Genomic DNA, 24137 nt, shown 5'->3' with positions numbered 1-24137 from the left:
CTTTTCATTTTTTTTATATTTTCAAAGAAAATATATTTATAGTTTTAATAAATAAGATTGTTTTTTTTTAACTCACCAAAATTCGTCCTGTTGTTGTTTGTCCCGATATAAGCTCGCCAGCCCAGTCTTTGGCTTCTGTCATAAAGGTACCCTCGAACTCTTGTTTGTTGCGTGACGCCTTCTGCTCCTTCTGCTTGGGATCGTTTGGTCCCAGATCGGGCTCTTTGCGACAGCAAATGAATGCAAAAGCCCGCCATAGTAGCACAATAAATAGGCCAGCAAGGAAGGTAAAAATGCTCGAGAGCAAAAAACACCAATACTTGCGTACTTTGAGACACTCATCGGCAACGAATGGTGAATCTGTTGGATCTTCGGCCAATGATTCGACAGTGCTTTGGTCACACCCCGACATCCCCTAAAAAGAAAGTAATTGGTATTAGTTAAGAATTTTTTATAAGACAATATTGATCTTTTTCTTTTAGCAATCCATGAAATGGATATGTGATTTAATGCAAACATGGTCAGAACATAACAAATTACAGTCTTTTTTTTCTAGCTGCATATTTAAGAACATAGATTGGTGAATATTTTTAGTTTGGATAGCTATTAGCTGCATATTTATGGAGTTATGTATGTAGCGCTACTGTAATATGGAAAGGTTAATAACAAATTTAAAAATCTAATAGAAATTAAAGAAATTAAATAGAAATAAAAGTTAATTTATGGTTGTCATAATGGTTTTTAAATTCAATAATGATTGGTTAATAAAAATTGACTTCGGCCTTAACTTTCTATATTAATGTAACGCTATATATATGTTCTCAAAGGATAAATATAAATAAAGGCTCTTTAAAAACATTAACGTTCTTTTGTAAAATGTATTTGAGTCAGTAGCCACTGATCTGCATCATCTGAATCAGAGTATGACCATCGATTTGAGTACATTTTCTTCAGGCATTTCTAATAGATAATCAAAGTTTATTAAAGCCTATAAATCCCCCAGAGAGTAGAGATTTTGAGAGTATATCAGCAGAGCAATTCTGGTAACTGTCTTTCAACTCACCACAGTCTTTCGAAAGAAAAAGTTTTTCGTAAAAGAGTTGTTAATTCTGGCAACTATCTTGGAAGCCTTTTACCGTCTTTCGAAAGACTAATTGAAAGAAAAGTCTTAGCAATTAGTTTTTTTTTTATTTAAATTAAATTAAAAAATTATATATGTATATATATATTCTTTTTTAATTAACACTAATAAATAAGTAAAAGAAAATGAAATTAAAAAAAATTAAAATTAAATAAAATGAAAATAAAACAAAAATAAGTAAAAGTATTTTTAGCAATTGAATGACATCAAAAACATATTTTTCTCTTTTCTAAAATATAAAATCTAAATATAATATTAGAAAAAAAAGAATTCAACTCAAAAGAAAATAGTACTTAAAAACTGAAAAAATAGAAAAAAAAATTATTTTTAAAACAAAATCAAAGAATTAAAGAAAATTTTATTAAAAAAGGAAAAAGAAAAAAGACATTGATTAAAAGAATAGCAAATTAATAAAATAAGTTTCTAAAAATTTCTGAATGGTCTTAAAGCCATGTCGAAAGTTAAGTAGTGAGTGAGTAAAGTGAGCTTTAAAGCTACAGGGTACTTGAGAAAACGGTCCTAAATTCTATAAATCAAAAGAAAATTTAACTAAAAATATAAAAAAAAATGTATTAAAAAAATATAAATTAAATAAGTTCCTTAAAATTAAATTAAACTACAAAAAATATTCTTCTTGTTAAAAGAATAACATCTAAATATTAAAAGAAAATTAAATTAACAAAGAAATAAATACTTAAAGAGAAAAGATACATAAAAGATGTTTAAAAAAATTAAATGGCTCTAAAAGAAAAAAAATTTACATTACACAAAAAAAAAAGAAAAAAATCCGCTGCCCGAGGACTCGAACCCGAAGCTCTCGAAAGGCACGCCTGTGCTTTGTTCACTCGGCCATTGCGACTGTTGGAGCAACGCGAGCTAAATGATATATGTTCGTACAAGTGCTTTCTCCCAAAATTGGATTTTAACCTCGAGTGGTGAATAAGAGAGCTTTTTTCTAAGACTTTTGTGCTAGAATAACAAAAGTATTTCGAACTATCTTGCCATCTGTCTTTCATTTGTCTAACGAAAGACTTTTTACTATATTAGCCAAAATTACCCAGTAAACCTAGACTCCTCCCTTCAAGGCATCTCCAAACAACAGCAGACTCAAAAAAAAACATGTGATGGTCTCCTTGGTCGGCTCTAAAAGCGGCATATTTCATTCGTTTTTACTTATACCCAGTTTATGCAGTTGGCGTCACAGTCTGCAGTATCCTGCAATCAAATTCCAACATTCGCTATCACTAATCTTGCCAAAAATCTCCAAAAGAATAGCAGGCGCGCTTAACGATATGCAAAATCTAGTCTTACCGCCAGCTTTAGCTGATTACACATTGCATCTGTTGCTTTTTTATTTTGCATACATCTAGGCCTCACTGTTTTCACTGTGTTTTCATCTAGAGAATTTTGGAAACGAAAATTTTGCGTAGCGATTGTCAGAATTTCACTGCTGATGACTTTTTTCAGTGTTTCAACGCACTCCTCTCTTTTCTGTTCTCTTCTCTAATAGTATTGGGGTCTACGGCCAGTATGTTCTGCCATTAGCTTTCACACTTTCTCTTTTTTTATGGCCTAGCTAGACATCGTTGCACCTAGCAAGGAAATTTAATCACTCAATGCACTCAAGGTTGAGGGATGATTTGATTTCATTTGTTAAAGGATACTTTAACACTCGCCGGTTATAACTTAAAAAATAAGATCCTCATTTCGATAGTTCCTAATTAAAGGTTGTTTTCACTATCCTGTCACATTTTGACACAACTTTATCTTCTTTTTCCATTCCTTTTCCAATTATTTAAGAGGTCAAAAAGGGACCGATTTAGTATCGTATGTACTCGATTGAAGAACTAATCTGATCTAAATCAATCTACAGACAGGTTTTTTGTTCCTCTGAAAATGTGTTTTCACTTATTTGACGGCGAATGTCATTGAATTTTACAAAGGGAACACCAGCTGTAACTTTAACTCCGCAAAAATACTACTTAATGGCGTAGACTTGCAATTCACTTTGTTAAATTTGTTAAATATGTGGCTGAAAATGCATACATACATCAAATCATTTGCTACTTAGAGAATAGTTCCTTATTATGGGAGTGTTACTCATACGCACTGGTTCACTTCCACTTAATAACCAGTAATGGCGTTTTCGTTTCTACAAAAAATGTTGCCTTCTCATCGCCCTTTTCTTAGTGTTTGTGCGTAGAGGGCAAAGAGAAGGTTGCATTTTTCGGTAGAAACGAAAACGCCATTACTGGTTATAAAGTGGAAGTGAACCAGTGCGTATGAGTAACACTCCCATAGTAAGGAACTATTCTCTAAGAAATTTTCGTAAACAAAAAATTAAGTTTTTTTTTCGACTAACAAAAAATTATTCTCTATTTTTTTCGAAAAAATTAACGGTGTCGATGTAAATTACCTTCTTTCTAAGATGGCGGCGATATCACGCCGGCTCTTGAGAATAGAGAACAAATGATAAATTAATAAAAGTCTCGAAATTTTTTTTTCGACTTGAAATTTTTTCGATATAAAGTTATTGGATAAAGGGTTGACTTTTATGATTTCAGTCAGATGATAGCGGTTAAACAAAGCCAAATATAAAATTAAAAGGCATTGCCAAATAACGAACAAATGCAAACATAAACAAGTAAAGCAGTATAAGTTCGGATTAAACCAAATTTAATGTACCCAGCGCAGGTATCAAATATCGTCGTCTCAACTTTTTCTAAACTACCTTTGCATGATAAAAGAGGTTTTCCCGGCTTCAAACGTTTACTATAATATGCTGAGTTAGACTTAGTGATATAATTAAACCAAGTTTCGTAGAAATCGATAGAGCGGTTACCGATATACATCTTTGTAGTCATCAAGTGGGCCATGTCACGCCCAATTCCTAAAAGTCTATAACAGTCATACTTATTGATGAGAGATTGTTGTAAGTATTAACTTGGAGTAAATTAGCATCGTCAGTTATTGAAATATCGGATTTATCGTATTTCTGAAATTTTCCTTTATACGTACGGTGACCATATTTATGAAAGCCGAATACGGGACAAAAAATTATTTTGCAAATTTTGTCCACACTGTTTTCCCTGAAAGAGTATCCTTATAGTAACATCACAAATTTGTAGTATAATTTTCTCGGGATTTTTACCCCATATAATTTGTTAAAAAAATTCGTTAAATTTTAGTATCAGAAAGTGCAATTTTAAGTCGGTAAATGTTGGCAATTTTCTTTTTTTTTTGTTGACAGTGTTACGCTTTTTTTCAGACAAATTATGTATGTTCGGCCTTCTTTTTTGAAAGAGAAGCAAATGGGCAGCACTTTCCATTCGCACTTTATTAAACTGAATTTTAATGAGTTACAAAACTGCAACCCAATTTTTTTCCTAAAGATTCTAATTAAAAAGTTTGAAATTTTGGTGAAACATTGCAGAATTAATTTTATAGGTTTTCTTAGGAAAAGAGCTTTACTTTAATAAAATAATTAATAATAAACATTAAATAAACTAAAGAAAAATAGCCACAACTTACTAAAATGTCGGGTCTCAATTTATATTTTGGTCACTGTATGTATTCTTCGATTCGAATCACAGGCATTCAGGTTAGGAAATAATAACTGTTTATAAAGAAAATTGCCATTATATACCAAAATCACTTAAAACTCGTTTATAGGCAAGCCATTTTAATGAGCTGTTAAGGCTTCGGAGCGCCGAATACGGGACAAATACAGGACATTAAAAGAAATACAGAACATTTGGCGTCCCGTATAAAATAAATAAATTACCAGGACAATGGGTCAAAAAAGAGGACTGTCCCGTATAATACAGGACGGATGGTCACCGTATTTATACGGGAAGCGGCTGTAATTTTAGTCAGATTTGAATAATTTTCAACTAATCGCTTTTCCATATCACGGCTTTTAAGTGCACCAAGTTTGATAGAAATTGATTAATTGGTTACCGAGGTACACATTTGTGGTCATAAAGTGGCAGCGCCACGCCTCTTATAAACAAAAATTTTATAATTTAATTTTATGCTCACTTTAAGTGAATAAGCTTCAGTAGTTACTAATTTGTCGCAGCTTTCGTCTTTCTATAAATTACCGTTATATGGTAGGGGGGCGGGGTTACTTCCCGATTTCAAAGATTTTTAACAGATTTCTTAGCTAGACCCTAGGAAAGGCTCATGCCGAGTTTGATAAGGATTAGTGAAGCGGCTACTAAGATACAGCATTTCATCATAAATGGGTGGGATCACACCCATTTTACAAAAATTTCATAACAATATTATTTTTTACCAAAATTCTACTACACATACTAATTTTCAACAATTTAGATCCAATATTTACTGAAATATCGCAATTCATGCATTTTTCGAATATACCGTTATATTAGAAGTTGGCGTGATTACGGTCCGATTTGGCCAATTTTCAATACCTTAGAAGGCGGGAAATCTACATACCAAATTTCGTAGGTAGGCGCTTTCGGAAACTAATTTTTTTTTCCTGTGGGCGAACGGTCAAACGCGGAAATATCTAAACATGAAATTGATATCAGTTAATAATTTGTTTGAACAAAGAATGCCATGAAAAAAATTGTAATCCGAACTGGTTCCATCACAATTATTTGTTTGTTAGTTTGTTAGTGAATATATGGAAAATTTCGATTCAGCTATATTATTAACTTGCCCTTACATTGCTCATGTCGATCATGGTGGAGCTCAGATTAAGCGCGTATGCAAATTCATCCATCGCAAAGGCACGTTTTGGCAACAGTGACGTTGTTTACATTTTTCACACGAACACTTCGAATAAATTTTATGCTATATATATTTAATATTTTTTCCGAAAAAAGTGATTTTAATTTCCTCTAATAAGCATTCGGTACTACTTATTTTTTTTTACTAAAAATTAATTTTTTATATATTTTTTCTATTTTCTTCAGCACATTAAAGCTTTTAATTTTATGTTGTTTGCCCCATTAATGCACTGGCACGTACTTGTGTTTCTCGGCGGCCGCGCCGCTGGGGTTGACAAACGCGCATTGTATGCTTTTTCGTAACTACATATTTTTTTTATTTTTATTTTCACGATTTTCTTTTCACTTTCCTCTTCTCTTAATTTTAAGACAATGAACGCAAAAATAAATTTTTTATTGTTTTAATATTCTCGTTTTGCTGGTTTACTTCTTGCCAAATTCTCAATATTTATTAAAATATCATTTATAAAACCAAAGTTATTTTTTTTATTATTTTAAGCTTTTACTTGTGAAAACTTTATTTTTCGCTTCATAGCAACAACTAAATACATATAAAAATATTGACCCTAAGCCAATGTAAACTTCTTCACCAAAATACGATAGCAACGCGCACACAAATAGGAAGAATACAATGGCGGGCGCCCAGGCGCCGCTGCCTTCTTCAATACGTCATTTTGCAGCGCGACCAAAATAATAATAACACCACTAAAAACTTTTCGGTGACGCTGCTTGGGTATACACTTTGACGGGCGAGAAATAATGTGCGCGCGCCCACTTGAACAGAAAAAAATTTTCGTATTTTCAATTTGATTACTCAATGCGTTAGATGGCTCTTGCAATTGTTGTTGTTGTTGATTTTGGCAACAGCTGCAAATAATTTATGAAAATATTTATTATTTGATCTTTCGTAAGAACGAACGATTTTTTTATGAACTTTCCAATTTTGTTTACATTTTTTCGATTGCGAAGAAGCACTTGCTTCTTTAAAATTACAAAACACCTTCACCTTTCTGGGCCCTTTGTAACTTGGCTTCTGAATATTTTAACACTGCTGGCGGCTAACTTAGATACATAATTCATCAAACGTGTATGTATTCCGTTGAAGGAAATGCTCGCCACGACTCACTCTTGCCAACTGAACTGAAAAATTGTCACCAAGAGAGCGCCTAGTCGCAGACTTTTGCGAAAAAGTGTCGGTCGCTAGCTTTCCCGCGCTACTGCAGCATCAGCGTCGGCAGCGCTTTTGTCAGCGTTTCAAGCACCGCTATAGTGCCTTTGTTAGTCTTATACGTCACTCCTTGGCGGCCGAAACTAAAATAATCACAAATATTAAAGTGACCGGCGGCCAAAATGGCAAGAAGTGAGGCCCGGTGGCATAGAGGTGACAGCGCACGAGCGAGACTGGGGCCAAAAATATTGAAATAGAAATACAGTAAAACAAAATTTTTCATTTTGGAGATGCATTGTGCTCTAAATATTATCACAGTTGATACTAAATATGTGTGCATTAGGGTGGTCATTAAAAAATAACAAATTAAGGTTTTTTTTCAGTCTAACCCGCTCAAGGAAGATCTTTCCACGCCCAACATTAAATGTAGCTCAGAAATGCCTAAAAATACAGACAATATTCAACCAAATCCACAAAAGACATTCTATTAAATTATCAAAGGTTTGATGCTTAAACGTGGCTTGCAAAGTGTATGGTTTTTACGGATATGTGCCAGAAATTATTAAGTTTGAAAGTAAAGTTTCAAGGCGCTTTGAAGCTGTTATAATTAGGATCGATCCATTCACGCTTTTGAAAGTTTTTGGTAAAGATATTGTTTTCAAAAATCACAAATATTTTCCAAAAATTAAAAATTTGAAATCCGATTTGAACTTACATGGAAAACCTGACGAAGCAAGCGGTACCGAAGAGTTTTCTTTGGTAATAAATTGTGTAATCGAAGAATTTTCATCGAGGTTTTCTGAATTTAAGGAGTTATCGGAAACACTCAAATGTATTACTATGTATCCTGATGTGACTTCACTTAATACGCTGAGCTTGTCTAAATTTGATTGGTTAGAAATCGAAGATTTTGAAATTCAGCTAATTTTGTTCCGGTGTAATTCAATATGGATAAAAAAACGTTGTCAAAAAAAGGAAAGAGTTGGAATCAATCGAATTAGAAGGACCAGCGCCCAATTTGATCAAAGATGCTAATACTAAAATTTTAGAAACTTTGAATTCAATTCCAGACATATTCAGGGCTATGACAGAATCCATCATAGAAAATCTACGAATTCGAATGCCTGCTAAGAATACGAAAAAAAAATACTATCACTGAATCCGAGTGAATTTGAAAATATCGTTGCTACCTTCGAATGCTGATTCGAAATTAGCTCGTGCAAAGGAAACAATAGACATTTATGTATGACATTTTGCTCTCACGCTACCCCATCAGTCCAATGGCCGAGAGAGCAAAGCACTGGTCGGCCAATTGAGAGATCCGGCTTCGAGTCCGAGTCGTCGGCAGCAGATCTTCTTTTTCTTTAAAATTTTTTTTTTAGCTTAGATTTAATTCTTTCCAAGAGAAAAATATTTTTTTAAATTAATTTTTTTATATTAAAAAATTAGGTTTTTTTCCTATTAAATTGTTGTTAAACAATTATTTCCTCGATTCATAAAAACAAAAAATATTAATTCATTAAATGGCGTCTAGCAGATGAATTTACTATTGGTATTTTACGTGTACGCTTACACAAATATATGGTTGAAGTACAACAAATATTTTTTATTAACAATAGTGCAGCTTTTTAGCATTACTTTTAAGATTCAGTGATTTTAAATTTTGTTCCGACAGCAAAAACTCGTCGTAGAGTATCTGTACGAATCTTCAATACGAACAAATTCAATGAAGGCTCTACGAATTTCAAATTTACGTTCGTAGCCATTTGGCGTCTGTGATAACACTTTCGTAGGTTTCACGCAAATCGAAGCTACGATGGATTCTGTGATAGCCCTGATTAGCTGTCTGAAGAAGCTGACGTTTAGTATTTTGACAATATTTTCATTTACCTATGCGTGACCTTACCACTTACCCCGAGAGGTACACAGAGACAGTTAAGAATCGCTTAATTCGTTATTTAAAAAGAAAATTGTACGATTTATGTGTTAATTAATGGATTATTTCAGCCTGGAACTCTCTCTGTACTCTAGCCTTGTCCAGAATGGAAGCATGACTCTTTCAAAGTGTTGGCAGCCTTTTATATGTCCTAAGTCTTAGAGCACTTTTAGCTATTATTTTTATAGGTGGAATGTTAAGGAGTGTTTCTAACAACCGCACCATCTCAAGAACGACCTGGCTATAGTTTGGCCCAACAAGAAAACAATACAGCCAGGCATTTCTGAAGTCGGCCAAAATTTCGTACGCGGTTATATCGTCATTTTATATGTGCCCTTCGTGGCTTCTTTTACTGCTCTAAATAACTTCACTGACTCTTCACTTACTTATCGCCAGCACTGGTAGTTTCTTTCTTCTTCTTCTTTCTTACTTTAAGGAAAGCATTTACACATTTTGTTTATTTAATGGAAATGTTCAATTGGCATGCAATGCTGATTACTTACTGCTGTACACACAACTACGTAAAAAAAAAGTTTGTCCTACATGCCAAGCAAGCAAGCGTTTCTTCTGCAACGTATATATGCTCGTATGTACTTGCTGTTCGTACATTTCAGGGATGTTACGGGTATTCGCATTCGTTAACGCGGAACTTCCGCATTAATTCTAACATTCGCATGCGCAATAATCAATGCGGAGCTTTTGAGAATGCGAATGTTGTATATAATTTTGAAGGTAAAGGGTTCGTTGAGTCTTTACTACTGAGACATGAAATGATAAAATTGAACCAATTTTGTCAGAGGAGTGGCAAATCATGGAATCTTGTGTTGATCTTTTAAATTCTTTCGAAGAAGCCAAAATGGAAAGAGTACCTCTGAGACCCTCATATAATCCTTGAAATCGGCTGGCAGACAAGTTTGAAAACAGAATTTTCTTCGCTGATGACTATTTATTTGCTATATCCAACTATTTAGACCCTCGCCAAAATCACACTTTTTTCAAACCAGTTACAGAAGAAAGGTTTAAAAATGAGTGCTAAAGTAAGAAACAAAAACGCTGATGACATTACAGTTCTTTGGAGAAAAGTTTAGGAAAACCTGAAAGTGGTGTCAGATCTTGGAAGATTTCTCTAGTGAAGCGATTAAATACAGCTGACAGTCCTCTCAACTATTGGACATCAATCGAAATGAATTAATAAAAATTGTGTTAAGTTAGTAGCGCAGCTTTTATTCATGACCCTTTAAGAAACAGGCTGAACAAGCCGAAAAGACTTTTTAATAACTATAATGCTCAATTTTTTTAAATTTCACTATTAAATAAAATAAATGTGATTAAAATTACCAATCCTTCTACTTTTATCTAATTTACCTAAATTAATTTCTCAAAAATACTTGGCATCCGCATCCGCATTCGCATCGTATTTAAAATTCCACATTCGCAACATCCCTAGTACAAACATATCCCAGCAGAAAAAAAGTATCAATTGATAAAAAATAACCAACTTGTTGTTAGCTTTTTGGCGGGATTTCTATAAAATATATAACCCGTAGTTAGCTACAAAAAGCTAACTTGAAACTACTTGACAAGTAATGCAGGAGTAATGAAGGAGATTGTTTTCTTTAAACACATTTCTATTTAAATATCCTGCACTTCGCAAATACTTTTTCGAATTGAGGACAAATAAAAGGAAGATCGAAATTTCATATTATCATTTTGTTGTTATGTCTGACGGAGTTGGAATATGGGACCATCTACATTAGAATATGTAAACAAATATGAAATGTAATAAAATAAATAGGGTAAATAAAAATAAAAAATAAATATTTTGTTTTTCCTATTGATATTTTATGTCCAAATGTAGTTAGTTACAAGCTAGTTACATCAAATGCAGAGGTAACCACCCTTGACTATTTCGCGGCCATCGCCATAGAAATATAGTTAGCTTTCGTCAAAGAATACAGACAATAAGTGACTTTTAGCTCCTTCCTAATCAACCTAATGTTAGCTTATAGTTAGATCCATTTCCTGCAGGGGTGTGTGCATGCGGTTGTGTGTTATGTCAATGAAAGGAACAAATAGCTAATGAACATGAACAAGTATGTAAAAATGCTAAGAATGATAAGTGACAAAGATAAAAGAAAGTCAACAAAATGTTAATACCATTGTTCATAGGGAATATGTAAATAAGAAAGAGAAGGTAGTGTAAAACTGCAAACCCCCGATGTAGAGAATTTTCTAATGAGATGTGCTCAATCAATAAATTATTTCTTCTTTATCGCTTATTTTTTTGCATATGTTTTTAACTGCTTATGTACATATTAGCGTGGGCTTAATAATACGTTTTTTTTATAATTATGATTTGTAATAGCAAAAATATGATTCATTATTCTCTAAAAACAATCTGTGTAAAAGATGACAATTTTTGGTCAATATCTTAGGCTCGCCCAAGTCCATCAAAGTTCAACGTGATCAAAAAATAAAAATGAATAAATAAAATAATGTAACGTAAATTAAAAAAAAAGAAAAAATTTCGTTGCTCTAGAACTCAAAGTCGGATCTCTCGTATGGCGCCGCCTGTGCTTAGCTCACTCGCTCATTGCGATTGTTGGAGCGATGCGAGCTAAATGCTGTACAAGTGCTTGCTCTCAAAATGGCTTTTCGCAATGACTCTGTGCTAGAATAACCAAAGTCCTTCGAACTATCTTGCCAACTGTCTTCCACTTGTCTTACCAAAGACTTTTTGCTATCTTAGCCAGAAGTGCCCTGTAAAATAGTGTTGAAAATGTCTTATCAAGCTTGAAGTAAACAAAATTTAGTATTTTACACAAAAAAAAAATATTTCTTGTTTCAAATATAATGCTGAATATAGGCCTATTAGTTCGTAATTCGCATGGCAATTCGATCTGAATTATCTACGAATAAGGTAATTCGCTCTTAAAATTTTGAATGACGAATTAGGTAATTCGTGCCTTGGGAATGCACCCTTTTAGTAAAATTAAGTAATTAAAGTTACACAGTGAAATAAAAAGAACTTGTGTCCTCTATGACTTTATTTTTACGTCGAAGGTGCATACGCTCAAGGAATAGCATGAGCAAATGCAAACTCTTTTTTCATCGGCTAGCATGAGCAGCTCAATTAGGTACATATACATGCAATTGGAAGAAATGCATTTCAGTGGCAATAAAAACAGCTGAAGGCCTAAAAAAAATACATAAGCAAATAGAGCATTCTCTTATAAATTTCACCAGCAGCATCAATTGGGAGTCAAAAAGTGCATGCGGCCGTGTGCGTTATTCATTTTCCTCCTTTAATTACACATATTTTATTTTTTTTTTTTTTGAAAAGCAAAATGTTTTATTTACAATGTTTTCATATTTACATACATATCATTGTTGCAGACATTTGAGCTGCCTTAGGTAATAAGTTATTAGAAATTCTTGTGTTGCACTAATCTCTGTTTCCTGCCTGCCAAGTTGCATATTTCTTGAACTCGAAACACTGTGTAAAAGCAAAATATTTATTACTTTTCGTCCAACATTTTGTGTTGACAACACTTGCCGAACATTAAAGTCACACCCTTGGCATTAATATTAATTAATGTGCTTCATAAATCGTGCGCATGCAGGCTACTTTAGCCATCGAATTCTTGTTATCCCCAATAAATACCAGAGAGTGCCACAACAACAACAACAACAGTCACATTGCTGACTTTTGCTTAGCAATTGCAACTAGCGGATGCATACAACATTGGCATGGGCAGCAGCGACGGCAGCTGTGACTGAGGCTGTAGCTGCCAAATGTTTACATGCAGCAGCTGAGCGCGCGGTTTACAAAAATAGACGCATCGGTCGCCAATGAGGCAGCAAAAATATACTGCTACTGCCATCAACAACAACAAACACATAGTAGCCGCGAGCACCCGAAAGAAAAACATTGCCCGAAAACAAATTCTGTGGTTGGTTGGAGCCGGCAGCCAGCTAAGCAGTCATAGTGCCAATTCGTCAGCCTGTCAAAAAAAAACAAAAACAATGTACACAATGGAAAGTATAAAAAAAAAGATTTTACAAAAAATTTAGCAACATGAAAGAAAGGAACTGCACAGAGAGAAATTTTTATTATTTTTTTTTTTTAGTTTAAGAGGCTTCTTGGTCAAAGACTTCTATTTGGGAAAGGTGTTTGAAAGATCTCTTCTTACAGCGCTATCCATTTTCTTCGTAGAAAAGTAGGAGCGACCTACCATTGTAAGCCGCCTACGCACGGAAAATGGTTTTGTGAGAAGCTTCCCGAGAGTGGACCGCTGTTAGGTAAATTTTTTTTCTACCCGGAACCTATCGGGTAGATAGTATTATATATTTAAATTTTGCTGGAGTTTTTATTTCATAACAACGTGGAAAATATATCATTAAAATGTTGCTCTATAGGATCCAAGCCTTGAAGTAATTTTCAATGACTTTTTCACAAAACTCGGGCAATAACCCGACCTCAACTGAACGTATCGTGCCTTTCAATTACTCAACGGGTCGGAAAATGGCATGTGGTACCGGCTGCTACTCAGGCCGTAATGCAAAACCCATATCTGAATAGAGTACTAAAAGCATGAAAATCTTGGTGTTGATTTCTATCTGCTCTCTACGAGCAATTTTGCTTATTAAAATAGCCGCTCTCACAACACTCATATTTTGGTCGCTTCATCTGTGTGATAGCTTCAAACTTACAACACAAGCCAGAGGAAAAACTCAGCTAAACACAAACATACTTGAGCGTAAAATATTATGTACGAAAACGAATTTTTAGAAAAAGTATGAAAGAAGTAAGAAAACTGCGCTCTTGCTGGGAGCTTTTCAGGCTAGGTTAGGTTAGGAAGACGCGTACGAATAACTCATATTTCCACTCGGAGGCAGATTTGCCCTCTGTGAGTGCCAGGAGGAGGCATATCCTTATGCCTAATGCTAGAGACGTCTTGTCTGGAGAGCTGAGCATTGACATCAGAAGTGGTCAATTGATTCCTCTTTATCCTCCTCCCGAAAAAATCCTGCAGAGGAAGCCACTGCTGGAGCATTGGTGCTATAGCACCGGTAAGAGGCCTTACTTCAGATTTGTTTAGTGTCAATAGTTCTTCAGTAAGACTGTTGTTGAGACTCGGCCACAAGGATCTTAAGAACTCACAATCGTACTAATTGATCCATAAGTAATTCTTCAACCAGTAGAAAGGAAATCGGTGGCAGTAGGGAGTTATTCACTTCGGTAATTTGCATATCCGAGCGGTGCCTAGCGAGCTCATCGGCTATTTCATTCCCTTCTATATTGCTATATCCAGGAACCCAGCAAGAGTGGCGTTTTGACGTGACTCAGTGAGGCCAGCGTTGCACGACATTTCCGAACTGCTCTCGACTTTACTACCTTGGGGCCTGACATTTCCAATGTCGCCTGGCTGTCAACGAATATAGTGAAGTTCCCTGATAGAGAGTTACTACTCCGTATGTGTCAAGCCGCCTTATCTATGACAAAGATCTCCGCCTGAAAGACACTGCAGTTACCAGGCAAGCTATATAGTAACCTTATTTGAAGATCAAAGACATACAAACCCGAGTGTAAGGGAATCTAAAAACTAAAATCCCAGACAGTGATGCCAGATTTTTTTTTGCAAAAAACTGTAAATTTCTGGGGAAAAATCTGCCATGTCGACCAAAAAACTATAACCATCAAAAACGGAGAGTTTTAAAAAAATTAAAGTTTGTGAATTTTATTAAATGTAAATAAGAAATTAAATATCATAAACCGTTTAAGTTATAATGGAATGTTTAAATAACATTTTGTTTTAATGAAGTTCAGTTTCATTATTTTTCGTGCCTTTGTGTCGATACCTCAAATTTAGTGCCCTCTGGATAATTATTTAAAGAAATATTTTTTTTTTTTAATACCAAGAGTGGTAGAATTTCTAGTTTAATCATTGTTTTATTCCAAATTAATTTGAGAAAATACCCCTTCCACATTTTACAAAAAAAAACCGAAAGAGAAATTTTAAGATATTCGTTCATATTGGGAATTTTGAAAAACGTTTAAATTATACTAGGAGGTAAATTTAAACAGCAGTAAGCTTATCTAAGAAAAACTGTAATTTAGTGTTAAAACTGTGAATCTGGCAACATTGAACCAGGATGACGTGGAGCAATCTGGGATCGAATCGTAACAGTCGTAAACGAGCTCGTCACGTAAAAACGCATATTTCGGATTATAACAGTCGTGAACGTACTGCTAGTCTCGTTATTCGGTATATGGGACGATCAGTACGTTCACGACTGTTATAATCTGAAGTATGCGCTTTTACGTGACGAGCTGCTCCTTCGCGACTGTTACGATGCGAGTCCAGTTTCGACATCTCAGTCGGCCTTGATTCCATTACGCAGTTCACTATAAACTACATTCACGACCGCAGCGTGCCTATAGTTGGTTTGCTGCCACAATTTGGATTCCCTCAGTCTGAGGGGCCTCTTTCTTGACTGAACCTGTTACTAATTTACTTTGGCTTACGAAACATTATCGAACATTCGAATCGAATTAGAACATGGATGGTTTTTAGAACCTAAAATTGTCTAGCCTCTTCGAACTTAAATACATATATACATAGATATGTATATAAGAGAAAATCTTAAACCAATTCTATTTTTTGTTCACTTCCACGTGCGACTTTTTTCTATCTACTTTTTTTTTTAATATAAATATGTGTATGTTTATGTAGAAGCACACATACTACTTAGATACGCAGCATCTGCCTAACGCGTCTTTTATTAAAAAAAAAATAAAATTAATAAACGAGAATTATGAGAACAGGCAGCCGAAAATTTAAACAAATGGACGACAAAGCAGAAGTGAAGTACATTCGCGCCAGCTGAAGAGCCCATACCCAGCAAAACAAAAAAAAAACACGATTACTACAGAAATTAAAATGGAAACGAATTAGACGAAGAGAAGGTATTATTTTGTCATGTGCATGTCGTTGGTCGTAAGCCCTTACCCGCAGCATTACCGTCGAACGAAGGGAGAACGCATGGATAAATAGAATGCAGAAAAGCGAACAAAGAGTGCCTTACAGAAAAAGAAGCTACTGTAGAATGCCTAGATAAGTACATATTTATGTATTTTAAATTGAAAACAGAAAATACTGATTGTCTTAAAAGGAAAAAAAAATCAATTAAAATTTTTATAAATCCGTTTTTATACACACATATGCTAGTTTTTAGGTATTTAGATCTTACTTAAAAATCGATATCGACTGCTGAGCGGAAGATCGACCTATCTCGGCAGCGAAATTAATAGAATATTGTAAAACATTCTACTATCCATTACTAGCAACGCCTAAAAGAAGCGAAAAAATTAGAAGACATTCTAAGGCAATGCGTTCTAGAACACGTTACCACTAAAAGCGATTACCAAATTTTTTTGCTGGGTATACACAGTATAATGACACTAAATGAAATCAATTATACATATATGTATGTATGTAGAAGTAGATGATGTGCATTTTTATGCGCAAGCACATCACAATGAGTGAACTGAACTCTTGCAATGACGCATTCTGTCCTATTTTACAATGCTTTTTTCTTATTTGTTTATCTATTCGAAAAGTCCATAGTGCGTCCGTGTCGTTTTCAGCGCCTGTTACTCATTGACCTTGTTTTCGTTACATTTTCCGTTGTGCAAATAAAATTGAGATGAAAGATAATAATATCGGAAAAAGATATTAGTATTTAAGTGCATGGGAGGGAAGACAATAAAGCATTGGTAGCCGTTCACTTACAAAACTTCAAAGCTATTAAGTGTATCATTTCTTTGTCTGATAAAAATCATAAATCTCCTTAAAAAGATGGTGTAATTATTTACTTTCGGTAAAGATATTATAGCAAATGCGATACGTGCGGTTGTAATCCAGAAGGAGGGCCATAGAGTTCGTAATGCAAGCATTAAATTAAAATTTTATTTTTGAAAATGTTTTTTGTGTATATTGCTCGTATCATTGTAGTTAACAAATTCGTCGACGACTAAGAAAAAATAGCCTTTCTATTACATGATCTGCGTTCATACTTTATTAGCAAAGGCATTCGGCTGTAGTTTAGAGTAGGACACTTCCCTAAAAATTTAGATTCCCTAAAAATTTAGAAAATCTTCAGACGCTGTGTTTGAAAATACTTATATGGGCATATTTATAGTCAAAACAAAGCAGACGCTAAAATTTGTGGGAGCTTTCCGACATACTTTACTTTCAATGGAATATCTGTGACAGCGGCTGCAACTATCTTAGAAGAAGACTTTATTTAGATTACGAATATGTCCAACATATTTTATGCGTATATAGCACCATCAAAATGTGTGTAAAAGAAAAAATCAACAAGAAACTAAAATTATTAAAATTTCATTAGAATGAACTTTATTCTTCAAAGAGGCATTAAACGCCTCTGGATACATTGAATATCATAATGGCCTATTTGCGATTCCCGTTAGATGCTTTGTTTCCTTTGGCTGTTAGTCTAATTTCTCAGGATGATTCTGCGCCATGTCAAACGTTGTCTAATAAGAGCATAACAACCCTGAAATGTTCCGGAAATAGGCCAAATTTGAGTCCGATCAAGAAACTTGTGAAAAAGAAAAGCTCCAGCAAAAAGATAGAATTTAGAGAGACAGTCTTTGCGCGTGAGTGTGTGAAATAACGGTTCCATACTGCCAAACTCTTATTAACCGACTTCAAAAAAAGGAGAAGGATATCAATTCGTCGGAATATTTTTATTATTATTTTTTTTATATATTTGTTACCGCATAACTTTGGACCACTGACTGATTTCATATTTAGATTTAGATTAATATCATTGCTTATTTTTTTGCAGAAAAGTACTCGTACAATATGGGAAGTGGTTAAGAAATTTCGTTGATTTTTAATCAGTTTTAATCAGTATTTGTCAGAAAATGCCTGCTATCTGAATTCTGAGTCACGTGAAGACTGCACTAAAATTTAATGAGCTATACAAGTGCATACCTAAAATTTTTTAAAGAATTCAAAAATAGTCTATTTTTTTAGTTTTTAGTTTCTCATCGAATTGAACATAAAATCCGCAAACATCCACAAAAACATATACACAACATTTATAAGAACTCTTTTAACTATAATAATAATCACAAACCTCCAAGTGCTAAATATTTCCCGCCACAAAGCATTGGCCAGCTTAAGTATATGCACGTGTGTGTGCATATGCATGTTCTTGAAGAATACTCAACACAATAAGGCATGGTGCACATAGGAGCGATAAGATACGCGATACGCGATACGCGATACGATGCGAAAGAGACATCGACTTGTTGAGTACGTGTAAATTGGTAGATGCGATGAAAACTGTGCACACTTGCACGACAGCGATACTCTTGCGACAAAATACCGCATGTCCGTATCGGCCTAGTGTGCACTGCGCGCATGTTGCTGTCGCTTTCATATCGTATCGCATATCGTATCGCTCTAATGTGCGCCATGCCTAATGCTGACCTAATTCTTAAATTACCCATTTGCTCCTTCGCTCGTTCACCTAGACGTTCGTCGTTATCTGGCGATTGACATTTTCCAGACGAATTATCATCGTTATTTGCCCTACAAAGCATATCGGAATGAATTGACAACCATATGCGCGAACACTCATATTTATTAAATGAACAAAATGAAATAACGCGTGATTTGATGCGTGCAGTGCGCCTATGTATGTACTTACACGCATACATATGTATACTATACAAAACAGAAGGTTCCTATGTAAATACTAGCGTTGCTCTATGAATGTGTGTGGGAGTATGAAGGCGGATTATATTTAATAGGCAAAAATCGATATATACGAGCCTTCAACATGTCATTTCGCTAGCATTCCGCTTAATGTAGTGTCATTTTGTCATTTCGCGTGTGTGTGACCGAAACACCCACACATCCACACAATAGCTCACAAGCACGCGAACATTTGACATCACTCCAAATTGTCGTGTCCAAATTGATTTTCTGGTAAACGGGGTATCTTTTATTGGCATAAAGTGAAATTCCATTGGCTATCTATATTATTTATGGGCGGTCACAAAATGCTAATGGGCTATCAACTATGATTTGTGGCAACTGCAAGAGCCTTGAAGTGCTTTGTCACAATCTTCAATAAAAGGATAAATTGGCTTGACCCTCAAAGAAAGGTCATTTATTTATTTGACCATAGCTTTATAAGACGATAGCAGTCGTAGCTTGTAAAAAAGCGCATATTTTGAAATATTTTTATGTGATATATGACGCTGATAATAGACACTCTAGCGCATTTTCATATACAAGTACATGCAATGAATGATTTTGTTTTTTTGTTTCTTTGCTAAATGAATGAAGAGAACACAGCTTTCTTTATTACTTAGTAATTGTTACCTGCGAAGAGGGTGGCGGCAAGACCGAGGCATCATGACAGTTCGGACACCAATAAACCATTTGTTGTATTTTTTGTAATTAATCTAGAGCTTCATTTGTCACAATTGTTATTTAGTTAAGATACAGTTTTTTTTCCGAAATAACCTGAAAGTTTTGCTGTTATTGGAGGCAGATTTGGGGAGAAAAATGAACTAAAATTAATTAAAAAGGAAATTAAATGCTGTAATACATTAAATAAATGTAGCATATATATGCATATAATAAACTCCATTTCACACTTTAGCAAATTTTCAGTAGCATTTAGTAAAATAAAAACAATTTCTTTCAAATATTTTCAGTCAAAATATGACCATTAAAAACAACAGCACAAATCAAATAAGTAATTAACTAAAAAAAAAAACTTGCTTCAAATTATTTTTGTAAGAATAAGTTTTGACATTTGGTTGATGCACCTCAAACTCATCAAATAAAAGTCTGACAGTTGTTTCAAAATTGGAAAGAAGACTTTAATAAGCGTTTAGCCAGGTGGACTCATCATTTTCAGGGACCTACATATAATGTTTTCTGCAAAATATTTGGAAACCTATTTCTTAAATATTTTACCTAGGTTCAGAACATACTAACCCCCGAATTCTGTGCACTTGAGAAATTGTCAAGCTGGACTACTTGTCAAAGGAACTACGACTAAAACTATGCAGCAAAAATTTAATTTTAGGCGCTTTAAAAATTCACAAAAAATTTAGTCGAATACAGACAAATCTTAGCGGCATAGTTTTAGGCGCAAATTTTTTACAAATATTGTATTAGTATGTACACTAGAGTTTTCCAAAAAAAAATATTCCGAGATAGGGGTTGGGGCACCTTCCAAAGTTTACGTTTCTAAGTATAAATTTAGAGAATGCTCATAATGCTTATATTTTACTCTAGAAGAAGTATTGAGTACATATGTATATTAATCAAACCATTGGTTAAGCAACCTGAGAACATTTCCAATTTAAATTATCTAGAAAAATAACACAGGCTTCCGTTGTCATGGAAACAGTAGCTTTTTATAAAAATCACCAATATTTTTGCCAGTTTCACAGCGCGTTTCAAGGCCGTTGAGCACCCTGTATTTGTTACAGTACAAAAGGACAAAACTAAGGGAGTGTCCCGTTTGCTAGGATGGTATTTTTTCCCCATACAAAAATTTAAAGAATTTGTTGTAAAAAAAATTTTAATTTATTTACATACTTGAATAACCTGTACCTACAGGAGCAATAAGAACGTGTCCAACCGTAGCCTTGAGAGTCGCTCCTAGGTAGGACCCCACTCAACATTGTTGTCAAAGCAGAAGCAGCTTCAAGGAATTTGCAAATGCAAAATTCTGACAGTACTCTTAAAATACAATACAAAGGTATTTTCTAAAAAATACCTGGTCAAGCAATCTGCGAGTTTCGATGCTATGCGAAAGGAAATCTGCTTTGGAAAACAATTCGAGGTCAAGATTCCAGACTGGGATGTCTGGCCAAATGGTTTACCAGAACTAGATCACAGCTATTTACACTGATACACAGATGGATCGAAGATGGAGGGCAGAGCAGGAGCGGGTGTCTTTAGACTCAATCTCAGTTTGTGCCAGACTAAACCTTGAGAAGGGTTGAAAAGGTGCGTTTCTTGTTATCTTTTCAGAGCGGCAGGCGGCCATAAGGGGCATTTCCATCAGAACAATAAATTCCAGGTAGCAAGGAACATGGTATTCATAGTTATTATGGCTACTAGAATAGTACGGAATCGTGGGTAACAAGTGAAGGCTCATCGTCTTCTGGAGTCGGAACCGTTTTTTGGACTCAGTTGGTCCTCCTCGAGGTTTACATATATTAGAATTGTGTTTAAGCTCAGCACGCAGCAAACACTGGGGGTAGGTAGAGTGCCTTAGACAGACTTTTTGGTTATCCTTTTACTAGGAAAGATAAACAATTTTTGAACAGTGCTAATATTAAGTTTTTTATTGCCTACCTACAAAATATTCATCCTTACCAATTTGCTGATGCTTGACTATGAATTTTCTAGCGACTTTATAATTCCTTTTGCTTTCATGCAATCGTTAACGTCCTTTATTAAGTGAGAAAAAATGTTGGGGCCAGTTTTGAAATAATCTAATGAGCACATGACAATCCTCATCTAGAATATTTGGAATTTGCTAATAGCCTTTCTTGCCCTTTTCGTTTTTTCATACACAACACAGTTTGGGTTTCACTCAAAATTTCTGCATAAGTCTATCATTAAATACATTTTTTTAAAACTTTTCTTTAAAAAGTTTTGTAGAAACCAATGCCTTAAATTTTTTTTCTGCGCTCACGTTTAAGGATTTCCCAATGAAAAAGTGGAAAATCAACAACAGTTTACATAGCAAACTTAGCTCAATGGGTAGACCACTGACTATGTAAGCTGGAGTCGCTTGTTCGAGTCCCAGTGAATTCGATGAAGAAGTCTGATAAAGAGATAATGTGATCTCCGAAATAGCAGCTATAACTTCTACCACATGTAAATTGTTGTTGTTATCGACAGAACTTCGACAAGCTCAATAAATTTTTTTTTTTAATATTAATTGTTTATCATATTAAACTAATATACATAAATTTCTGTTTCAAAGCGGTATAAAAATAAACAACAAGAATTTAAACAACAATTATTATTTTTTACTTATTTGAGCTTCGTAATGTTGTTTTGATTCCCTCTGGCATCAGGATTTTTTCAGAGGACTATGAAATTTTAAAAATAAATTTATTTAAAAAAAATTTAAAATTTTAAAAATGCTGTGCACTATACAATAACAATATGATTATCAAATTAAAGACAATATCTTGTAAAATTAAAAAAATATTAAAATGATGGCGCATAATGGCGAGTGGTGTCGAAAATATCCTTTTAAAATTTTATGCGAAAATTTTAATTATTTATTTTTGAAAAAATTATATGTTAAAGACTAAGATATACGGACACGACCACATTTTCGAATTTTCTCCATCTATCTTTATCAGTTAAAATAAATTAAAACGGCGTCTTCAGCACCTACTTAAAGAAGCTTTTTTTTAATTCTACAGAGTTTTCCCTTTCATTTGGCACCCATATCGTTATTTTACATAGCACAGAATTTTAAAAAAAAATTTTGTTTTTTCAATATTATTGAAATTTCATAGTCCTTGAAACAAAAATGTCAATGTTAGAGAGATAAAACAAAAAAAAGCTGTTTTCCTATGTTTGGTCCATGGTTTCTTCAGCATATTGATTGTTTTTTATGTTTTGAACTTTTTTTCTTTTGTTGACAATTGCAGATTTAAATTTTCTGCAGCATGTATTTCACTTACTGTCTCTCGTAAATCTGTCGATTTTTGAATACTATTATAAATACAAATATATCGCCGTAATACATATGTATGTATACTTTTTAGGCACTCACCTAGTCCTAATACAGGCAAAACCACCGAGGCACGCCAGCGTTGCCAACATTCACACCATGAAATTTTGCATGTTTCAGCAGAAGCGGTGTTTTGGTGGAGATTGCGCGCCTGCGCAAATCTATACCAAATTCACGTCCAATTTATAGCATTGTTAACAGCGAGCTCTTTCAGTTCAATTCAGTTCGTTAATTTAGAAATGCAATTGATATTCGTAAATAAACGATGTTATTCCACTGATAGCTAATGAACACGCGACGTTTACTCAGTACGATAAGTTGTAATAACTTGGTTATTAAATAGTATACAAGTATGTTTATATATGTATTATTTTTTTTTTTTTGTAGCTGCGGATAGTTTTAGTAGTAGTATTAGTAGTAGTTGTAGCACATAGTATTTAGCTGTAGTATTTAACAAGTAGTATATTTGATGTTTAGAATTTGTTCAAACGACAAGCGCGAGTTTACTTTATACGCGTGGTTATATAATAACTTTTTTTTATAATTTGTGTGTGATGGTTTTTTTTCTGCCTTGTAACTGTAATTGCTATTTTCCTTTGTTTTTGTTAACACTTACTATTGGTTTAGTTTTTGTTACTATACAGCAATTTACTTGTGCGTAATTAAATATCGTATGCTTATTTTTTTTTTTGTGAAAATTTCACATTTAATTTTTCATTATTTTTGATGTTTCATTTTAATCCTATTTTAATGTTAATTGTTTTAACTCTTTGCCAATATTCTTAATACAAAGCAAATTTTTCCACTTTAGACATTTTTTCGTTGCTTCTTTTACTATATAAGAATACTGCTGTAAATAGAGAGAGAGAGAGAGAGAGAGAGAACGATTATTATGGATTAAATTATTTTCACTCCTGGTCATTCCTGGTTTGCTAAAGGCCTATCTTTTTCAATCTTTAATTGATGTATCTAAATATGTTTCACATTTTGTTTATGGCTTTATACCTCACTTTCACTTTTCTCAAAGAAAAAAAACTTTATTATGTATTTTTTCACCGCTCATTCGTTGTGTCTGGCGCACGCGAAAACTGCTACTGTTTATCCGCATGCTTTTATCCTTTCTCGTAGGTTTTCCATTAATGTTTGCACGTGCACTTCGTTTGGCTTCGGCGCGCATTTGAACTGAGAGAATTCACCCTCGGCTTTCGGCTAATGCACGCTCATATTCCGAAAAAGCTTTGTAGCGGTAATAAGCTAAATCTCACACAAATGCAGAAGCAGTGTAGAAATGTACAAGAATAAAGAAAA

At 34.0% G+C, this 24137-nt stretch overlaps 1 protein-coding gene across 1 annotated transcript in view; it reads right to left on the bottom strand.

The window, feature by feature from the left end:
* LOC118736803 (calcium-activated potassium channel slowpoke) overlaps positions 1–24137 on the bottom strand; it is a gene marked incomplete in the record, with an annotated part of 257695 nt that overhangs the window by 197321 nt on the left and 36237 nt on the right. Inside the window, 1 exon segment of the mRNA XM_036466842.1 lies at positions 77–415. Within this exon segment, the coding sequence (XP_036322735.1) occupies positions 77–415 (339 nt within the window).

Source organism: Rhagoletis pomonella, unplaced genomic scaffold, assembly GCF_013731165.1.
Source record: "Rhagoletis pomonella isolate Grant_MI unplaced genomic scaffold, Rhpom_1.0 Rhpom_scaffold_00004, whole genome shotgun sequence".
Taxonomy (NCBI): domain Eukaryota; kingdom Metazoa; phylum Arthropoda; class Insecta; order Diptera; family Tephritidae; genus Rhagoletis; species Rhagoletis pomonella.
The sequence above is the reverse complement of the archived record's forward strand: the minus strand, read 5'-3'. Positions and strand labels throughout refer to the sequence as shown.